The sequence below is a fragment of the Propithecus coquereli genome, unplaced genomic scaffold (genome assembly GCF_000956105.1).
Source record: "Propithecus coquereli isolate 6110/MARCELLA unplaced genomic scaffold, Pcoq_1.0 Scaffold193, whole genome shotgun sequence".
Lineage (NCBI taxonomy): Eukaryota > Metazoa > Chordata > Mammalia > Primates > Indriidae > Propithecus > Propithecus coquereli.
In genome coordinates this window covers 434,903-455,367 of record NW_012144190.1, presented here as the reverse complement: position 1 = coordinate 455,367, position 20,465 = coordinate 434,903, and the positions used below count along the sequence as shown (strand labels likewise).

Genomic DNA, 20,465 nt, shown 5'->3' with positions numbered 1-20,465 from the left:
GAGGAAGAACTGCTGCTTCATGACACAAGGTGCTGGCTGAATGGGGGTGCCATGCCAGAGGCCCGGCACCCCCGCACCGGGGCTTCTGCCCTGCACGTGGCCGCTGCCAAGGGCTACATTGAGGTGATGAGGTGAGCTGGGCCAGTCTGTTCCATCTCATGGTGTTAGACCTTGTACTTTCCCTTGCTTTTCTAATTTATGTACCTTAGACTATGTATTTCCCTCTAAATACAGCCTTAGCTGCACCCACGAGTTTTGATGTGTAGTCTTTTTCATTGTCATTCAGTATAAAACATTTTCTAATTTGTAATCTTTCTTCTTTGATCCATGGATTATTTAGAAATGTGTCCTTAATTTCCAAATGTATAGAATTTTCCAGTTATTTTGTTACTAATTTCCTGGCTTGATTGCATTGTGGTCATAGAATGGATTCTGTTTGATTCCACATTTTGAAATGTGTTGAGGTTCGCCTTCTATACCAGTATATGTGAGCTGGAAAAGAATGGTATTGTCAAGCACAGTGTTCTCTGCGGGTTATTAGGTCAACTTGGCAATCACGCTGCTTAAAGCTTCTATATCCTTACTGCCCCCTGCTCATTCTGTCGGTCACTGTGATATGAGAGGGGCATTAAAATTTCTTACTAGGATTGTGACTTTGCCCGTTTCTCTTTATAGTTCTGTCAGTTTTAATCTTGTATATTTCAAGGCTAGGTCATTTGGTGCGTATATATTTTAAGTTGCTGTAGCACCTGTTCCCTTTCTGTTACCCGTGCCTCAATCTTGGGCCTTACTTTGTCTGTGTTTGGCTGCCTTTCCCCTTTCTGTTGGAGTAGTGGGTTCCAGTTCTTATCTTCAAGCCCCCCATTCTCTTCTCGATTCCCTTGTCTCTCTTGTGCTATTACGCTTTAGTGTAAAAACGAAGTTAAGATGAATCCCTCCATCTATCTGCTCACCTTGGTACTGGTTAATTTTCAGGTAGGTTTGTTCAGTGAGGTACTTAAGATGACCCTTAACAGCTCCGGGCATATAGCCTGTCTGCTTAGCACCTGCTGCTGAGGTGGGGCACCTGGTCTGCCATAGTTCCAGCAAAAGTCCCAGGCCTGTTGCTCACTGGGCCACCTGGGTCACCTGCCCATCCCTGGACCGCTCCTATGGCAGGGGGGACTGCGTACGCTAAACGGCCAGGCCCAGTGATGTACCAGCCCCGGAGGCTTTTCTCTTCTCCTCCCACGGCTTCCACCCCTGAGTCCCAGGTGGCTGCTTCGTCTCCTGCCATGGCACCTGCATTCCAGCCAGCAGGAAAAGCGAGAGGGTAAAGGGAGCAAGTGTCCGTTCATTTTAAGAGAACAATCTGGAAGTTGCGTGCACCACTTAACACTGACACCCCATTTCTCAGATCCCCGTCACCTGTCCATTCCTAGCTATGAAAGACACTAGGAGATCTGTCTTCAGCCGGGTGACCAGGCGTCCAGTTAGAAGTCGAGTGCTGTTATTAAAGGGAGAGAGAGAGTCGCTATGTGTGGGCAGCCTCGTTCTCTGCCCTAGAATGGAAGCACTTTGGACCTAGGAGTATTCCTTGACCGTAATTTCATTACTGCTTCTTCGTATGGGTGCATGTTTACGCTCAGATCTGTCGACTGCATTTTGAGAAGAATGTAACTGGCATTCTCCTCATTAAAGTGCAGAGTAGAGGTAGACACTTACTTGACATTGATAATTCAGTGCTTATTTTCTGTGCCCCTGTTGTGTGCCAGGCAGCCTGTTAGGAGCTGGGGCCACCTGCAGCTCACAGCGTCGTGGGGAGACAAACAGACCAACCTTCCGCTGGGCTGGTCATTGTGCGCCATGGGGCTGGTCATTGTGGACTGCAGGGTACTGAGCAGCCTCCCTGGCCTCTGCCCCAGGGATGGCAGGAGCAGCCCTGGTTGTGAGAACCAGAATTGTCTCTGCATGTGGCCACACGTCCCCTGGGGGGCAGCGCCATCCCCATTGGGAAGTGCTGGCTGAGCAGGATATAAATAGGGAGAAGATGCGTGTGACAGGGAGGGGCCCGCGTGAGATTTTGTGGTCAGGACACAGCGGGGTGGGGTGGGGTGGCTGCCGAGCAGGACGCAGTGTGCGATGCTGCAGTGCCCGGGGCACAGGCTGTGGCGAGGCTGGGGTGGGCACCCGGCAGGGCCAGAGCAGAGGGAGCTGGGGCGGAGCGTGGGGAAGGTGAGGGAAGAGGTCAGTGGGGCCAGATGGGGGACCTTGTGTTTAAGAGGTTTCTTTATAAAATAACTCGGTCTGCCCATCTGTTCCCAGTTTGCATTAGCTTTTTCTCGTTGACACAGAACCTCATTCTAGTTCTCTAAAAATAGGCCTGTCTTACCCTGAGTGAGTTTGGAGACTTGCCCTGGGCTTATAACCCTGCCTTTGGCCCTGAATTGAGGGTTCTAAGGTGGTTATTATTTTCTTGCAGAGAATCGTCTAAGCCAGGGTTTCTCAGCCTTGGCGCTGGTGACATTTTGGGTCCGATCATTCTGTGTCGTGGGGCCATCCTGAGCACTGCAGGGTGTTGGGCGTCCCTGGCCTCCCCGCAGTTGTACGACCAGAGATGCCTTCAGGCTTTGCTGGGTTTCCCTGGGGGGGGGCAGCATCGCCACGGTTGGGAACCAGCGCTCTCAGCCAGCTGGGATCCTGGGACCCACTGCCAGAGACAGTCCCTTTGGGGGACCAGTCCTTTGATAGGCTTGGGGGCAGGCAGGGGGAGCCCTGCACCCACCTCCTCTGGGGCTGGGCCTCGGAAACCCACAAGAGTCAACCCCCTGATGTACGAGGGGCAGGTTCCAGAGGGTGCCCGCTGGTCCAAGGCTGGGTGGCAGAGGGTCACTGTGGTGGTGAGGGGTTGGGGCAGTCATGTCGATGTTGTAACAGTTGGTGCTGCGGCTGCAGCATGGCCGGCTGAAAGCCCACGGCCCAGATCCCTGTCTCAGCCCTTGACTCCGAGCCTCCCTGGCCCCCAGGCTGCTCCTTCAGGCTGGCTATGACCCGGAGCTCCGGGACGGGGATGGCTGGACCCCCCTGCACGCAGCGGCCCACTGGGGTGTGGAGGACGCCTGCCGCCTGCTGGCCGAGCACGGCGGGGGCATGGACTCGCTGACCCACGCGGTGAGGACCAGGTGCCTGGGCCAGCAGGTGGGTGGGAGAGGGGCCTGCTCCTCCTCCATCATCTGCCCCTTCTCCCCGCACCCAGGGGCAGCGTCCCTGTGACCTGGCTGACGAGGAAGTGCTGAGCCTATTGGAGGAACTGGCCCGGAAACAGGAGGACGTGAGTCTCAGGGCTCAGAGGCTCCCCCAAGCTCCCTCCTCTCCCGTCAGCTCTTCAGAGGCTGGGGAGGGGGGAGCATCCTCGTCCCCTGCCTTCCTGATACCTGCCACCCCAGGGACCTGTTCTGCCCTGCCTGGAGGGGAGACAGGAGGAGGATTCGGACAGGCATTGTCCGGGCTGGGGTCGTCACCCCCAAGGCGTTCCCCACCTAGCCCCAGGGCAGACCTTGTTACAGGCTGAAGGGGTTAAGGACATGGGCTTTCGCCAGATTGAGCCGGAATCCTGGCTCTGCCGTGGATTTGCTACATAAGCTCCAGCCAGTCATTTACACTCTGGGCCTCAGTCTCCTCATCTGTAAGATGGGGATGGTACACCTTTACTCTCTGAGGAGTTACACGTGATATGACACAGATTATGCTGTATGTTACCAAACAAAAGCATTTAGGACCCTGCCTGGGCTAACATGAGCACTATTAGGTGGCAAGAAACACCTCCTGAGGCCAGGCCTAGAGTTCCTGGTGAGTGGGCAGGTGGACAGAAACAGAGCCCCCTTCTGAAGGTTGGCAGTGGCAATGTTAAGGCTGACAGACGCAGGAGAGAACAGTCATGGCTCCAGCTTGGTGAACTCAGGCCAGCTTCCTGGAGGCCAGGGCACATTCTTGGTCTTGAGGGAATAGTGTATGCAAAAGCTGGGGGTGGCAAACACAGCTCCTGAGAGCCCGGCCTGGGGGTGTGTGAGAACACTTTCTGGAAGACATGAGTACTACAGCACTCAGAGTTTGCCAGAAGGGGCGGGAAGGAGGCATGGAGGCGTGAAAACAAACAGCAGCCGGGGAACCACACCTGAGAGCAAGTGGTGGAGGAGGCCACAAGAGGCCGGGGCCAGAGCTCGGCAGCAAAACCCTGGGTGTGCTGAGGGGTCCAGGAGAAGGTGTGAGCAGGTCACCCCTGGGAGCTAGAAAGACCCCTCTGGGGATAGGATGGGAGGCTTCCCATGGATGGGGGCCGTGAGAACAGGACGGTGCCTGTATGTGGCCACTCCAGGCACGTTGGACCCAGGGCACCTCCTCTTCCAGGCGAGGTGCAGCCGTCTGTAGGAAAACTTGAACGAGTCCACGAATCCTCCGTGCCACCCAGGCACTGAGCGCCTATGGCTGGGCACGCTGTGCATGGGGGTGGCCATGTGGGCTGTGGTGTGTTCTGCCCCTCCCCAGCAGCCCCTCCCTCCTTGCAGCTGCGGAACCGGAAGGAAGCCTCCCAGAGCAGGGGCCAGGAGCACCAGGTGCCCCCCAGCAGCAAGCACAGAAGGTATATGGGTGGGAGGAGCCCTGGGGTGACAGGGGGCCCCCAGGACTTGGACCCCAGCACCCCCTCCTTCCCCAGCAGGAGCTCTGTGTGTCGTCTGAGCAGCCGTGAGAAGATTTCCCTCCAGGACCTGTCCAAGGAGCGCCGGCCTGGTGGGGCGGGGGGGCCCCTCATCCGGGACGAAGATGAGGGAGAAGAAGGTCCCACGGGTAAGGGGCCAGAGTCTGGACTCCTGGGTCTGAAGGAGGAGGGCTGGGTTCTCTAATTCTTGGAGGCCGGTGGCATCTTCTGTGACCTCCCCAACGTGCTTATACACAGAGCCAGACCCTGCGGAATCCAGGACCCTCAATGGAGTCTCCTCCCCACCACCCCCTAGTCCTAAGAGCCCCGTGGTGAGTCTGGCCGCATCTGCCCTGAGTGATGGGATCGTGGTTTGCTGCAGTCTTTTGGGGGGTTAACACTTGAAGTCTGAGAAGAGGGATCTTTTCTCCATAACTGAGACCTTCTTCTCCCAGCTGCCCGGAGAGGCCCCCTTCTCCAGGCGCTTTGGCCTCCAGAAGACAGGGAGCTCTGGGGCCCTGGGGCCCCCAGAAAGGCGGGGATCCGAGGGAGCCCCTGGGGCTGGGCTGCAGCGCTCAGCTTCGTCCTCTTGGCTGGAAGGGACCTCCTCCCAGGTGAGTGGGGTAAGGTGGGCAGGGTCCAGGCCCCCGCCTAGTCCAGGCGAATACCCTCCCCTCCTCTCCCCACAGGCCAAGGAGCTCCGTCTCGCCAGGGTTACCCCGACCCCCTCCCGGAAGGCGCTGGAGCCCTCTGCCCTGTGAGTGCCATGGGCCTGGGCCCCTTGGGTTTGGGGGGCGGTTTTGAGTTCCAGTCCTCAGCACGGTCCCGAGCGAGTCTGTTGCCCACTCTTGCTCTGTGTCTGTTCTGCGATGCACTTTATCCTTGCAGTGAAGTGTTACGTAATGTGCTCATCTTTCTATGGCCACTGTCTGCGTCTTTTCTGCTCACATTTGACTGTTGCGGCAGAGGCTGCTTGTTGCTTTTGTTCACTGCTGCGTCTCTGGTGCTGGGCCCGTGCAGCGAGCTTGAGTGACATTTGTTGAATGAATGAATTCACACAGGTCTGAGAGCACCAAGCCTGCTCCTCCCGTGGGTAACTCCACTCCTCCCAAGATTCCAGAGCCTGAATCCCCAGTGAAGCCAAATGCCCCCTCAGCCTCTTCAGTGCCCCCAGCGGACTCCCGGGACCGTCGGAGGTGAAGAAGCCATGGCAGGAAGCTGCTGTCCCCCCAGCTGGGAGACCCTGCCTTACATGGGAGTCCCCCGGGCTTTGGGTGGGGCCCCTGAGTGAGGGGGTCCCAGGGTCTGCTGGGAGTTGAAGTCCTCTCTGACAGAATGTGCCTCCCTGAGGGTGTCAGCCATGGAGGGGGACAGGGCTCCGAGGGACCCTCCCTGAGGTTGGGGCCCTTCACGCAGGTCCTACCAGATGCCCGTACGGGATGAGGAGTCTGAATCCCAGCGGAAAGCTCGCTCCCGCCTCATGCGCCAGTCTCGGAGGTCCACACAGGTGTGGAGAGTCGGATGGGGGTCTGACCCCTGGTCTGAGGGAGGAGGCCCGGGGGGCCTGGACCCCGGCATTTCCTGACTGTCCCCTCTCCCTGCCAGGGTGTGACTCTGACAGACCTGAAGGAAGCGGAGAAGGCTGCAGGGAAGGCCGCAGAGCCTGAGAAGTCCCCGCACAGCTTGGTGAGAGGAGTCGGGTGAGGGCGCAGTGGGTGGTGCAGGACTCCCACGAGCTCTGACTTTGCCTCCACCTCCCTGACAGGACCCTTCTAGAAGGCCCCGAGTCCCTGGAGTTGAGAACTCTGACGGCCCTGCCCAGAGAGGTGAGGTCTGCTCTCTGGGGAGGTCGCTCTCAGGGATCCACCGCGTCTCTCCCAGACAGTCTTCCTGTTTTCCTGGGGGCTTGGGGCTGGGGACCGGACTCTGCAGAGAGAGGGCCTCCCCCAGAGGTGTCTGGGCTGATTCCTGTCCCTCCCCCAGCAGAGGCGCCTGAAGGGCAGGGTCAGGGACCGCAGGCTGCCAGGGAGCACCACAAGGTCGGCAAGGAGTGGAGGGGGCCTGCGGAGGTGAGGGGGCTCAGGTGGGGCTGAGCTGGTGCTGAGGTGGCTTGGGGCGGGACCACCCCACTCCCGCATGCGGCTGAACCCCGCTCTGAACCCTCATCCGCCGCAGGGGGAGGAGGCGGAGCCGGCGGACCGCAGCCCGGAGTCCAGGTAGGGGCAGGGCAGGGAAGGGGTCGGGCCTGTCTGCTGGCTGCAGGCCCCTGACCGTGTCCGCCCCCACCCCAGCACCGCCGAGTGCGGCCCCTCCGCCCGCAGACAGCGCTCGCAGAGGGACCTCAACCCAGAACCTGAGCCGGAATCAGAGGAGCCCGATGGAGGCTTCAGGAAGGTGCACGATCCCACCCCACCCTCAGCGCCGTTAGCACCCTCCCTGTGGGCCTTTTTTTACCTGCCTGTTCGGTGGCCTGCCCGCTATTAATAGATACCCACTTAACCACCTTTCCCACCCGCTGCCAACCTGCCACCGGGGGCTGGCAAGCCTAAGCCTGACCCTGCCTGCCTCTTCCATGCCCTCAGCTGTACGCAGAGCTGCGCAGGGAGAATGAGCGGCTCCGCGAGGCCCTGACCGAGACCACGCTGCGGCTGGCACAGCTCAAGGTGGAGCTGGAGCGGGCCACGCAGGTAAGGGGGCCAAAGCCCTGGACATCGCAGGAACGCTGGGAGACAGGCTGAGGAAGAGGGGCGGTCTGGGCTGGGCTCCACCTAATGAGGGGCTGGGCTAGGGCCTCTGGGAGGTGGGGCCTGAGCAATGAGGAGTGGGCTGAGGGGGTGCGGTTAGAGCTTCTGGGAGGTGGAGTCTCTGCAATGACGGTGGGGCTAGGGCCTCTGGGAGGTGGAGTCTGAGCAACGAGGGGCGGAGCTAGGGCCTCTGGGAGGCAGGGCCTGATCCTGGAGGTGGTCTGAGCTGGGCTCAGCTTTCGGAGGAGCAGAACCTCTGGGGAGCAGAGCCTGAGAGATGAGGAGTGGAGCTTGAGCTGCAGTCAGCTTTTGGAGGGGGTCTTAGAGGCGGGGCCTGAGTGGAATGATAAGGGGCGGGGCTCGTGGCCTGGCTAGTGGGGCAGGAAACTAGATGGCCTTCTGTGTGCTGCTATGCTGGCTTCCCCTTCCTGACTCCTGGTCTTTCTCTTTGTCCTCGCCAGAGGCAGGAACGCTTTGCCGAGAGGCCAGCCCTCTTGGAGCTGGAGAGATTTGTAAGTTGGAGTAGCTGGGATGGGGACCAGAGCTGTCCCTGGCCTTACACCCACATGGGTCTGGATCAAGAGAGCCACGCTGCCCTTCTAAGCTGTCCCCCTGGCCTTTCCCCATCCTGCTCAGCCTCACTCGGTTTCTGAACTTCCCCCATTCATTCCAGGAGCGCCGGGCCCTGGAGCGCAAGGCCGCGGAGCTGGAGGAGGAGCTGAAGGTGGGAGCTCACAGGGGTGCTGGGGGCAGAGGGCCGAGGGCAGGCAGGGGCTCAGCCTGCCAGGGCCACTCAGCTGACCTTGTCCCATCCCTCAGGCCCTGTCTGACCTCCGCGCTGACAACCAGCGGCTCAAGGATGAGAACGCGGCACTCATCCGTGTCATCAGCAAACTCTCCAAGTGACTCTGGAGGACTTTCTCACACCCGTATTTATACAGCTGCTTCTGCCACATGCACCCTTTCCCCCACGTGAACATGAGTGACAGGGCTCCGGGGGAAGTCTCTGAGAAGCCATAATCTCCTCTTGGGACCTTTGGGCTGGGAGGGGAGCAGAGTCCCCAGGAGCCAAGGGGGCCACCCAAGGTCAGGATGGAGGTGGGAGGCCAAGCCAGGTAGGGGGACGTCGCCAGAGGGGACCAGGGCTGGAGACGGGACCAGGATGGAACTGAGGACCAAGCAGCTCAAGGATCAGTAGCCAGGACCAGAGTGGCTGCCTGGAGGTCCCCACCTCACGTGTGATGCCACCCAGTCACCCCTCCCCCTCCTGAGCAGGGATCCGAGAATGTGCCAAGAGCCCTACTGGCCTCAGCCAGGTGGGCCTGTATATAGGGTCCATGTGCAATAGGGAGGGATGTCTTCTATTTTTTGCTGCCCCCTCCCCGCCCACTGTCCGGGGCAGGGGGAGAAGGTATTTTCAAGACAAAGCACAGGCACCACAAATAAAAGTCGTGAAGTTGCCACTCAATGAGTGTGTCCCCAGCCAGAGGTAGGGCACTGTTTCCTGCTTTTGTGCTCAGGGGCTGTATGTGTTCATGACCAATCCACGAGGCCATTTGGGTGGGGTGCTGAGGGATGCGCAGGTGCTTGCTCACCGGTGTGGGGGAGGGAGCTTCAGGAAGAGTGACCAGTTGGAGCAAATGCCCTAAGCCATCGCTGACATGATCGCAGGCAAGGTGGCCAGAGGGGAAGCTGACAGCATAGGAAAGATCCGCGGGGTAAGAGCCTGGGGTGGTGAATGTAGAACTGGGATCTTGGGTTTTGTCCTCAGTGCCTTGGAAACAATTGTCAACATTTAAATTGGGGGTAATTTACATATAAATGTCTGGAATTAGGTCTTTTTTTGAAAAAATAGGAAGCTATTGACAGTATGAGCTCTTCAGTTCTGTATGGCAGCAGTTGACTGGAGCTGAGTAGGAGCCGTCTTCTAAGATGGGGTGTTTGTTCATTCATTCATTCCTTCAGTAACTACTGGTCACACTCTACTTCTTACGTCTTGTTCTACCTGCTGGTGTTACAGTAGTGAACAAAACAGGCAAAGATCCAATACCTTTCAGGAGGGGAGGCATCTGGTGCTAAGCAAATGGATTTCAGGTGGTAGTGCTCTGGAGGAACACAGGGAGGGATCGGGAGGTGGGTGCGTGTGCACATGGAAGCGTTTTTGTACAGGATGGTCCAGGTTGGCCTTACTAAAAAGCTGGCACAGGCACATTCTTGAAGGTGGCAGGGAGTGATCTGTGTAGGTATTTGAGGGAAGGGTCCTCCAGATGATGAGAACCACATGTGCAAAGGCCCTGGGGTAGAAGCGTGCCTGATGTGCTGAAGGGTAGGAAAGCCAGTGTGACTGGATGGAGGAAGTAGCAGGGGATGAGGTTAGGAGGTAATAGCTGGCTCTGCAGGGACTCCGCCCTGGTAAGGACTTGAGCTGTGAAGTGGGAACCTTGGGTGGTTTTTCAGACACAGCCATGATCTTAGGCTTTAATAGGTCTTTCTGGCTGCTGCACTGGGAACAGACAGGGAGTTGGTGAAGGGGCTACTGGTGAAACCCCAGTAAGAGATGATGGTGGTTTTGACCAGGGTGATGACAGTGGAGATCGTGAGACATGGTCAGATTCTGGGAATATTGGAAGGTGCGGCCATGATGATGTTTCCACAAGCTGGCTTGTGAAGGGACTGGGGCTGAGGCCCAGCTTGCTCATGTGGGTCTCTTGTCTGGCTCCTGCAGGCATTTCAGTTTGCAGTCTAGATGTGAGCCATGGGGGTTATTGAGGAGGGGAAAAATGGAGCAAGGAGGTTTGGGGGGGATCACTTGCATTTCTGGTTCCTCTACTGGAAATGAGGTATGGGGCCCCAGGCAAGAGCTTGAAGGCTGAATGGACACCCCCTAGGGCCAAGGGTATTCTGGGCAGAAGGAACAGCGTGAACTGAGGCCTGGCAAGAAGAGGGAAGTAGAGCCTTATGGCGTGAGGAGCCGGTGAGCCTGGTGGTCACCGGCCCTTGACTGCCAAGCTGGGGCTTGGATTTTACCTGATGGGCCATAGGGAGCCAGGGGAGGTGTGTGAGTAGGGAATGGGGACAGGGTTGATGTGGAAAGGAGTCTTGGATATCCAAAGTGGTCTGGTTCCAGAAGGAAACTGAGGCAGGATGCAGAAAAGTAGGGACTGAGAGTCAGAGCTCCTGCCTGCCCAGGCTGTTTCTCTGATCTTGTCTGATTTTGGAAAGAGGGTGCTGTCTGGTGGCCCAGGTAGAAACTGAACTCCAGGGGCAGAGGCTGGTGGCTTGGAGGCCAGCAGGCATTCTGGTGGGGGAGCTTGGCAGTGGGCTTTCTGGGGAAGCATGAGCCAGGGGGGAAGAGAAAGCCCTATTCTTCCCAAAGTTGGAGGAATGTCCAGTGTGAGCAAGGGTGGGATCCAGAGACAGCCAGCCCTCACCAGCCACCTGGATAAGGGAGGAAGTTCCAGGGCTTTTCAGAGAGAAGGGGAGCTAGTTCTTGAGGGGTAGGAAGTTTCCAGTTACGCTGCCATCTCACAGGACAAGGAGGGGCTAGGAAGCCTGTGGCCTGCTCAGGAGACAGCCAGTTCTCCATGGTTGGACCCCTGGCGGGATGTGGAGAAGTGGGTGCTGGGAGACTAGGCTGCGGGATGAGGGCAAGCTTCCCCAAAGCGGGTATTTGAGCTGGGCCAGGAAAGCTGGATAGGAGTTCACCAGGCAAAGAAAGGCTGGGCTGGGCTGGCGGCCAGCAGAGACAGCAAGTGCCAAACCCCAGTGGTTGAAGGGGCTTGCGATTGTTTGGAGAAGGGCAGGACCAGAATGTACGCAGGAATGAGGAGGTGAGAGATGAGGTTGGAGAGTCGGACAGGGAAACACTCCAGGCCTCAAATGCTGGGCTGCGGGGCTGAGAGGCAATGGGGAGCCAGGGAAGAATTCTGAGTAGGGGACAGGTGTTCAGAAGATGGGGCAAGCTGTAGGACAGACTGGAGGCTAGGAGGTCAGGAGGAAGCCTGGGTTGAGACCCTGGGATGGAGAGGAAGGTTGAGAGAGAGATTAACTAAGAAGGTGGGACATCTCCCAGATTCCTTTCTTCCTAAGAGGCTGTGACTGGAGCAAGGGGCAGGCTTTTGGGCTCTCTGGTAGCCAAGTAGAGAGGGGACAGCAATTGACACCGCCTGCTAAGAAGAGGCTGTTTATAGGCTGGGCAGCACATTCCAACGTGCAGGGCTCCTGAGTGCGCCCTCTGCGGGGATGCCCAAATTGGCTGCGCCCCGCTCGCTCCCCACTCCCAGCAGTGCGGATTCTCAGGAGGAACTCCAGCAAGGATTGTTCAGTCCGTTCACTAGGATGCGGGTCCACTAGGATAGGGGCTGGGGGCCAGAACTGGTCCACAATCCTTCAAAGGATCGGCTTCCATTGGTGGGGAGAGTCTGAAGAGTCCGTTCTCCCACGGGACCTCGTCACTTTTTGCGAAGGAGCCAAGAAAGGTCAAATGACCTCCGTTTCCGTCTCACCTTCCACCTTCTTCTTTTGCTTCTCCATCACCGCCTCCAGCTCTGACACTTTATCCTGGAGGGCGGGGTGGAAATCAGGACCCTGACGTCCCCCACCCATCTGGACCCAGAGATGAACACCCCCAGCTCACCTCCAGCAGCGCGCGCTGCACCGTGACCTGGCTGTACACCCGCGCGCCCTCCTCCGGGCTCACCGCCCGAAACTCCTCCTTCTGCAGCGAGAAAAGCTGCGCCCCGGTCAGCACGCCCAGCGCGTCCACGGTCCTGAGGAAGGGCAGAGGGGGCGCGGTCAGGCCTATCGGCCAATCACAACTTAAGCTGCCCCGCCCCACTAGTCGCGTCACGCCCACCTGGACGTTTGTCCAATTAGAACGGCATTCTAGCTCAAGCAGGTACCACTGAAGTACATCCCCACCCACCAATCACAATGCGCTATCCGGGGTGTGTGGCTGCACCTGCTTCCGGAAGGGGGCGACACTTCCCCGAGGACTCCAATCGGAGTCTGGAAAATCATGCCAATCACAACCTGCCATTGGTTGTTGCAATCAGACAGACCCTCGCTTCAGGCCAATCCCGGCGCCCCGCGGTCTCTACGCCCACTTCCCGACTCCGGGCCAGTCGGAACGCTCTGCTCCCAGCGCCCCTATCTCACCGCCAACAACCGACGCCCACCCGACTCACCCAGCGCTAAAGCCCTTGGCCTGCAGCCAGGCGCGGACCTCCGAGGCGTCCGAGCGCGGGCTGAGCTGTGGCTCCGGGGCGCGGGGCCCTGGGACTGCGCGGCTAGGGCCCGAGCGGCCCTGGGCCAGGCGCGCCTGCAGCTCCTCGTTGACACTGAGCATCTGGGAGAATTTCTCTGCAGGCGGGAAACCGGGAGAGAGGGAGTCGGAGCTCAGGGCGAGGGATCCTGGGGCCACAGGGCCGGGGCCTTCAGCGCCCCCAGGATGGGTCGGGTGTCCATTTGCTTTTTCTGGGGAGCCTCGGTTTCCCTGTCTGGAAGGTGAGGACAAAGTCTGCTCCCCAGAGGAGGTGCCCCCACTGCTCACCCTTGTCGCTGGGGTCCAAATTATTGAGGCTATCACAGCTATCCCAGCGGGGCCGAACTGGAGCAGGAGCTGGGGTCAGAGCTGGCGGGGGAGGGGGTGTGCTATTCTGGAGAGGAAGGAGAGGAGAGTACCTGGATCAGGGAGAGGACTCAGAGTCCCAGCCCCTCCCCCTTTTGGAAATAACTTTTTTTTTTTTTATCTGACTCAACACCCAGTGACGGAAATTTCTAACGCCCCAGTCACCTCCTCCGTCAGTACCCTTGACACCTGATCCCCTTCTCAGGACCCAGGATCTGCGCCCAGCCTTACTTACTCAAGACCTGAGTCTGCCCTTGCTCACCAGGCTGCCGGCAGGGCTTTGGCTGCGGTCCACCTGGGGTCCTGGGTGGGGTGTCAGGATATTATAGGGTACATATCCCTCCTGTCCCCGGTGGTCCCGAACCTTCCACCACTTGCGCTTGTCATCCAGGACCTGCGTGCAGTATGAGGAGAGGGTTCAGAGCCTGGGTCTGTGGCTAGGGCCAATTCCAGCCCCTCAGCCTCCCACATCTCTAACCTCCAGTACATCCCGTTGCTTGACCGACAGCTCGCTGCTGTTGCGGGCCTGGAAGTCATAATTACACAGGACCCACTTTCCTGCTGGCTCTGACTCCAGGTGGGGCTCAGATTCCAGCTCCGGATCTTGGTGACTGAGGAGAAGCAGGAAGGTTTGGCGATAAGGAGACAGCCAGCCCCACTGCTCTGGGCTGCAGGGTGCTGGTGTGAGCTGGGGTTAGAGCCAAGCAGGAGCGCAGCAAGGGGCCAGGTTAATACTGTTACTAGAAATCTGAAATTGGAATAATAGCTTGAATATGCTTTGCTCCCCACCTTGCCTGGCATTGTGCTGTAGGCATACGATATGGGTGCTATCATATCATTACTTTCATTTTGTAGATGAGCTCACTGAGGCTCAGAGAGAGAAAATCATTTGCCCCAGATCACACAGCTAGAAACAACTGCTATGTGTTGAGCATCTATTATACTCATGGGCTCAGGTATCATGACAAATCATGACTATAATAAGGACAGTAGCTATCACTTGTGCAGCACTATGTGCCAGGTACTGTTCAAAATCTATTACATATACTAGCTGATTTGATCCTCATGACAACTCTTGGTAGAACCATGAATTTGGACCCCCAGTTCTTTCCTCAGAGACCCCATTATCATCTCCATTTTTTACAGGTGAGAAGGCCGAGGCACAGTGATGTAAAGGTCCTAGAACAAGAGAGCAGCACGGCCAGCCTGCGACCCAGGCAGTCCATGTCTTGAGTAACTGCTCTACTTTGCATGCCAGGAAGGGATTATCACTATTCATAATTTCCCTGCAAAGAACTTGAGGCTTGGAGAAGGTCACTTATAAGCTGGAGGTGTCAAGCTCAAGATTTAAAAGCCCAGAGGAGCAGGGAGGCGGGCTGCGAAACCAGGCAGCATGGGGTGGGCAGGATATCAACTCTGAATCCCAGTAAGAGGGACCTCAGCCCGGATCAGGCCTACCTGTGCAGGGGAGAGGGGGGGTCTTCTGGGCCGCGGCACCCCCTGTGTGGGGCCAGCAGCTCCCAGCACGCTGTCCCTGCTGAGACCCTCTGCCCGGACCTCTCCCAGACCCCGCTTTATCTCCTCTAGCCTCACTGCTTTGTTTTCTTCTCAACCCACGTTGCTTCCCTCCAATCTGCCCCCTGCTTGCCCAAGGACCCTAGAGTCTGGCCCCTCTACATCCTCCTCCAGGACCCACAAGTCCGATCTCCCACTGCCTGGCAGAACCACGAGTTTCGATCTCTAGTTCTTTCCTCCCCGAGAGACCCAGGAGTCCAGGTCTCTTTTTTTTTCTTTTTTTATCTTTTAGTCCGGATTTCTTCAGCAAGGAATCCAGGTCTCAAGCTTCAATTTCCTCACCCTTTTAACCCATAAAGCTGCCGCATCTGACATCCAGCAGGGACTTAAGACAATTGCTTTAGAGCCTTTAGGAAACCAAGAGTTTAACCTCCCCCGCCTTTACTCTCTCAGGGTCCAGGAGTACTACCACTTCCTAGCTTTCTCGGAAACTTGCCCCCAAGCCCTTGGAGCCCCAAGCCTGCTCCTCTGGGTCTCCAGGAGCCCAAGCACCAGACTTGAGCTCTTCTTCAAAACCTGAGTGTCCAATTCCCCAGCCTCTTTTCTCTAATACCCAGGGCTCTGTCCTTGTAGGGACCCAAGCACGGGACAACCTTCTTCCAGCCTTTTGAGGACTCAGGTCCTACCTCTCAGACTTTACCCACTCCCAACCCCTTCCCCTCTTAAACCCTGGAACCTGGTCCTCCACTCTCTCCTCCCATAGACCCAGAAGTCTGGGCCCTGCCTCCCTCCTCCCTGTTCCTCCCCCCTCTCCCAGGCCCTGCCCGCCTCCTCACCACCTCACCCACCTGCGAAGAGCCAGGAAGACAGAGGGAAAAAGACAGGAAAAAAATGGGGGGTGGAGTCAGTGCCAGGAGCCCCTGGGACACACCCCTCCTGGACTCCTCCTGTCCCGCCCTGAGGCAGACACTCACCCATTGACAGCGACCTGGGGGGCGCTTTGCTGCAGGGAGTAAGAGAGCCGGTTCAGGCCGGGCTGGCCCGCACCTCTAACTACCCAGCCCGCCTTTCTGTGTCGCTTGGGGAGCTTGCTGCTCCCATGGAAGCCTCAGCCTTACCTGCCGGCGCCTCCGCTCATGCTGTAGCTGTTTCTCCACTGGGTCCTCCCAGGCGCGGCCTTGCGGGTCAGTGGCCGGGGGTTCCCAGCCGCTGTAGAACTCAGGGCTATATGGGGGTCCCTCCTCCGGGGGCAGCTCCAGCCTGCCGCCAGGTACAGGGCCGAGGGCTCAGGGATCCTGGTCCAGCCCGGGATTTAGCCCTGTCACTAACCTCACTAAGTTTTCGCCTTCCCCTAATCTTCACCCCATCCATACTGTTCTAACCCCGCCCAATCCTCTACACCCAACTCACGGCCTCAGTTATATTCCTAAATACAGCGATTCCACTCTAATGCCCCGTCCAGCCTCTAAATCTCATTTCTGATTCCAAACCGGGTTTCCCCTTCTGCCCCTTTCCCTAGGCAGCTCTCGGCCTCCAAATGCACTCCGTGGGCTGTCCGAACTCACACGCCAGACCTTCCCTAAGCCGCGCCCTTTCCATGTAGCCCCGCCCTTTCCACGTAGCCCCGCCCTTTCCACGTAGCCCCGCCCCTAATCCTGCCCTCTTTCTCTAAGCCCCGCCTTCTGTTCCAGTCTGACTGTCTGGTTCAGTCTTAAGCCTTTCCTTCACGCTAATTTCTGGTCTTTTGTCCAATAGGATCTTGGTATTTGTCCTAAGCCCCGCCTCTAACCTAGTCCCACCCTCTCTCCAATTACCACCTCCCAGCCTCTCCCGTTCCTCCAATCACCACGCACGCTGCCCCAGGCCCCGCCCCTCACCCAGGGCGGGTCCACGAGTCCCCGAGCGAGGTCCAGAGAGCGTTTTCACGTGGATTGACGTTGTCCCGCAGCAGCGCCACGGCCTCGCACGTCAGGTGCGGCCGCCGCACGCCGCTCGCGAACTCGGGGCCCCCCGACGTGTTCACGATCTGCGGGGGCGGCGGGAGCGGGCGCGCCATCAGACACCCTTAAGTCCCGCCCGGACCCCTCCAGCCGCGGGGACGCCAGGGCCCCGGGCGGCCTCACCATCTGCAGGGGTCCGAACAGGAAGTGCAGCAGCTCCGGGGACGAGGGGTTGGCGATGTTGCCGCGCAGCCGGGCCTGCGGTGGGAGGGAGGTTGTGGCGGCGGTGCGTGGACGGGTCGGGACCCCGCCCCCGACGCCCAGGGTCGCGCGTCCTCACCAGCAGGCTGAAGGCGTACTTGATCTTCCGAAGCGCGTCGGTGTATTCGGCCTCCGTGGGCGGCTTGGCCCGCAGCGTCAGCAGGCCCTCTGCGGGCGGGGGCGGGCGCGGCGACGGGGACACGAGGACACGGAGACGGCGCGGCACAGGCAGAGAGAGGGGAGGGGGACGCCCGGTGAGATCGCGGTGGGAAGCGAGACCCGGCAGGTGGCGAGAGGGGAGAGCCCGGGGAGCGGGAGGGCGCGGGATCCCGCGCGGAGCCCCTTACCCCCGGCCGCCCTGCGCCGGGCCCTGCGGCCGCGCTCGCGGTGCTCCAGCACGCGGGCCGCCTCCGCCGACTTCTGCAGCCTCGAGACGAAGCTCTCCACGTCGTCGAATACGTGGTTCAGGATGTCCTGGGGGAAGAGGAGAGGGACGCTCGGGGTTCGGAAGTCCCAGACCCTCACCCCTGCGGAAGCCCAGAACCCAGCCTCCAGACGCGCCCCCAGGACAGGCGGGGAGCCGCACCATCTGACCACGCCCCTGGAACCTCGCCGCACCCCTGGGCCCGGCCCCGCCTCCAGAACCCAGAGTTGGACCTGATTGACGTGACTGACGCCCCAGCCGGTCCCGCCCCCACGCCCTAGCCCCGCCTCCAGCGTCTGGCCCGCCCCCAGGACGTCCCCTAGGTCCCCCCAGACCCCGAGCTCACCACCTCCCGCTCCGCCTGTAGACTGGCCAGGTCCGGACCCCGGGGACCCAGGTCCGGGGAGGCCGGGTCAGCGCTGCCCGAGGTCCCCGGTGGGCCAGGCCTCTGCGCCTCCTCCGCCTCGGGGATGGGCTCCTCCTGGGGCCTCCCGCGGCCCGCCGCCCGCTCCCCTGTGCTGACTACGGCGCGGAGCGACGGCCGGCGCTGCAGGGGTGGGGTCTCGGCGGCCGGCGAGCGGCCGCGCTGCAGTTCCTCCTGCGTGGCCCTGCGGAGGGAGAAGGGGAAACTGAGGCTGGGTCGACTGGGGAGTCCAGGGAGGGGGGAATTCGGGGCTTAAAACGAGAGACACTGAGGCTCAAAGGGGCCAAGCATAGACTCAGAGAGGTAGGGAGAAATCAGATGTGGGGAAGGGAGCACCTCTCTAAGGGAAACTGAGGCCAGAAGGAGGAGAAACCGAGCAGCAGGACAAGGGAAAATGGAGTCCTGGAGAAGGGACCACCTGGTCTGGGCGGTAGAGACAAGACGTGACGAGGATTTGCTTGACTCGGTTCAAAACTCTTGTTCTGCTCCAGGCTGGTGGTAGTAGCCCATTTCTCAGAGGAGGAGACTAAGTCCCACGGAGGGGAACCGGGCTTCCCAGAGATCCCGCCCACCTTCTTCCCTCTCCCTTCCCTCGCTTCCAGTCCAGCCCCTCACCTGAGCGCCGCCGCCCTGCGCTCGCCGCGGCCGGAGCGATAGTTGTGCAGCGCCCCCTGGATGTCCTCGCGGATCAGCTCCGCCTGCCAATCACACCGTCAGGCCACGCCCCTGATCGATGCCTTGGCTCCGTCCCAGGCCACGTGCTGTTGCAGACGCCCGCGGAGCCACGCGCTCTCGCCAAAACCTGTCCCTCCCCTAGGCCACGACCTCCCCCATGGAGACCCAGGCGTGGGGTCCTCGTCCCAGACCACAATGCCCGCATCCTCGTCCTGGCTGCCCCCCCGACCCTCCTTCCCCATATTCGAGAATGTTCGCACCCTCAGCCTCTGACTGCATCCCGCCCTCGTGTTCTGTCTTGGCCCTGCGTCCAGTGTCCTCAAACCCCACTCCCTTTCGGAACTTCTTCCCAGGTCACGTCCCCTTCCCTTGCCCTGCCGCCGCCTTTGCTCCCAGGCCCCCCCATCACCGAGAGGACCCAGCACTCCCAGCTCCGCCCCAGAACCAGCCGTCCCCGCCCCCCGCTCACCCCCAGGCGCAGGCCCTGGAAGAAGTGCACGTCCGGCTGCGCGCGCTCGGGCTCCTGGCACACGAGGAGCAGCAGCGAGCGGCTCCGGCCGGGTGGCATCACCGCGTCGCAGCGCACGATGGCACCCAGCGGGTACGACTCCAGCTCCTCCTGTCGGGTGGGACGGCGCGGTAAACTGAGGCCCGGGACCGATACTGCTACTGAATGGCGACGTCGGTGAGGCCCAGCAGGTACAGGCGCCGGGCAGGGCAACCTCACGGGGTTAGGAGTAGGGAATACACCCCCGTTCAATAGATGAGGCGAGAATGGCTCAGAAAGGGGAGCTGGGGGCCCCTGCCAGGGTTCCCAGAGGAAGGGCGTGCAGGAGCTACAGTTCACACCCAGACGCCTGAAGTCCCTGCACACCCAGCCCAGACACTCCTCCCACCCCCCTGCCCCCTGGCACCTTGGAGACTGGGTCGAGCAGCGTGACGTGGTCCGGGGACACGCGCAGCAGCATCTCCTGTGCCCAGACTCGGCCCTGGCTGTCCATGACGGCGAGCTTCCTGGAGGCATCCTCCACGGTGTGCACGCCATCCTCCTCACCCAGGCAGAATGTCACCAGGTGCTGGTATGGGCCACAGAAAGCAGTGAGTCCCAGGATGATGCCAGGTGGGCTCGGAGTCCCCTAAAGTCCGACTTCCAGCCTGGGACTGACCACACCTCCTCCAGGAAGCCTTCCTTGAACTCCTGCTCCACAAATCGGCCCCTTCTCCCAGTGCCCTTTGTTTCTGTTCCTCGGAGTGAACAGCACCTGGGTCTGCCTTCTCGCCAAGACTGGAGGCTCGCTGGGGCCAGGGACGGGTCTGGAATGTCCGTAATTCCTTCTAAGGAATTACGTGGCCTCCTCGGGTCGCCCACGGTGCCCTCTGCCACCTCCGTTAGAGCACCTGGCACCCTAGTCCTCTGGACCTGGTGGTCTACACTCTGCTCATCCAGGATTGTGTCTGGTTTGTCCTTGTGGCCTGATGTCCAGCCCAATGGCTGCTCCGGAGGAAAGGTTCGCAGATTGGAGAGGAACTGAGGTCCTCGACTTCAGATCCGCGTCTGAGGCCAGGTGGAGGAAGCCCTTTCTGAGTTTCCCACATTCTTTCTGCCTGGGCGCCCAACTGCTTTGAACAGCCCTATCTCCCCAGGCCCACCTTCCCCCAGAACTTTCCCCCGGCAGACTCTGGGACAAGACCCCAGACTCACATTGACTGGATACTGGGATACGTCGGCCATAACCACAGTGGAGTAACGCTTCCTCTGCTCTGAGGGGGGAGGAGGAGAGTGACCAGGGGTCCAGCCCCAGCCCCTCCTCCCTCAGACCCAGGGGTCTCCTCCTTCAGCCCCTCCTCTCCCAAGACCCTGGATCCCAGGTCCTCACTTTCCTCAGACCCAGCTTCTGGGGGCCTGGGGTTTCCTCGCCCCCACACTCACCGTAGATGGACTTGGCACTTGGCTTTGGGGCAGCTTCTGGGCTGGCGAAGGAAAGAGGGGTGAGAGGGGATGTAGAAACTGGGGACAGGTCCTGTGTGAATGCCAAGCAGAGTGGCAAGGACTTCACCGTGAGGGTCGTGGGGGCTGTGGACAGTTTTGAGCAGGGGCGCTCAGGGCCAGAGCTGCACTTTAAGAAGGCAGGTAAGGGCCAGGCGCGGTGGCTCACGCCTGTAATCCTAGCTCTCTGG

The 20,465-nt window shown here is 59.7% G+C and overlaps 2 protein-coding genes across 2 annotated transcripts in view; one reads left to right on the top strand and one right to left on the bottom strand.

Annotated features, from left to right (window-relative positions):
• PPP1R12C (protein phosphatase 1, regulatory subunit 12C) overlaps positions 1-8,887 on the top strand; it is a 20,156-nt gene extending 11,269 nt beyond the window's left edge. Inside the window, exons 4-22 of the mRNA XM_012642994.1 lie at positions 4-131; positions 3,006-3,150; positions 3,236-3,310; positions 4,545-4,618; positions 4,697-4,824; positions 4,934-5,007; positions 5,131-5,289; positions 5,365-5,432; positions 5,737-5,871; positions 6,092-6,182; positions 6,281-6,361; positions 6,441-6,501; positions 6,659-6,744; positions 6,851-6,891; positions 6,967-7,069; positions 7,258-7,362; positions 7,881-7,931; positions 8,093-8,143; positions 8,239-8,887. Coding sequence (XP_012498448.1) covers positions 4-131; positions 3,006-3,150; positions 3,236-3,310; positions 4,545-4,618; positions 4,697-4,824; positions 4,934-5,007; positions 5,131-5,289; positions 5,365-5,432; positions 5,737-5,871; positions 6,092-6,182; positions 6,281-6,361; positions 6,441-6,501; positions 6,659-6,744; positions 6,851-6,891; positions 6,967-7,069; positions 7,258-7,362; positions 7,881-7,931; positions 8,093-8,143; positions 8,239-8,325 — 1,743 coding nt within the window. The 3' untranslated portion in view covers positions 8,326-8,887. The remainder of the gene's footprint in view (positions 1-3; positions 132-3,005; positions 3,151-3,235; positions 3,311-4,544; positions 4,619-4,696; positions 4,825-4,933; positions 5,008-5,130; positions 5,290-5,364; positions 5,433-5,736; positions 5,872-6,091; positions 6,183-6,280; positions 6,362-6,440; positions 6,502-6,658; positions 6,745-6,850; positions 6,892-6,966; positions 7,070-7,257; positions 7,363-7,880; positions 7,932-8,092; positions 8,144-8,238) is intronic.
• A 2,966-nt stretch (positions 8,888-11,853) lies between these two features.
• On the bottom strand, positions 11,854-20,265 carry EPS8L1 (EPS8-like 1). The gene is made up of 18 exons (XM_012643053.1): positions 20,218-20,265; positions 19,990-20,048; positions 19,202-19,363; positions 18,757-18,906; positions 18,228-18,310; positions 17,535-17,796; positions 17,112-17,238; positions 16,844-16,932; positions 16,687-16,761; positions 16,441-16,589; positions 15,682-15,823; positions 15,538-15,566; positions 13,527-13,659; positions 13,311-13,442; positions 12,971-13,076; positions 12,606-12,780; positions 12,056-12,188; positions 11,854-11,979 (listed from the first exon to the last, which is right to left on the bottom strand). Exons 2-18 carry the CDS (start codon positions 20,017-20,019, stop codon positions 11,899-11,901), a joined length of 2,058 nt encoding a protein of 685 aa, XP_012498507.1. The 5' UTR covers positions 20,020-20,048; positions 20,218-20,265; the 3' UTR covers positions 11,854-11,898.
• Between the last annotated feature and the right edge of the window lie 200 nt (positions 20,266-20,465).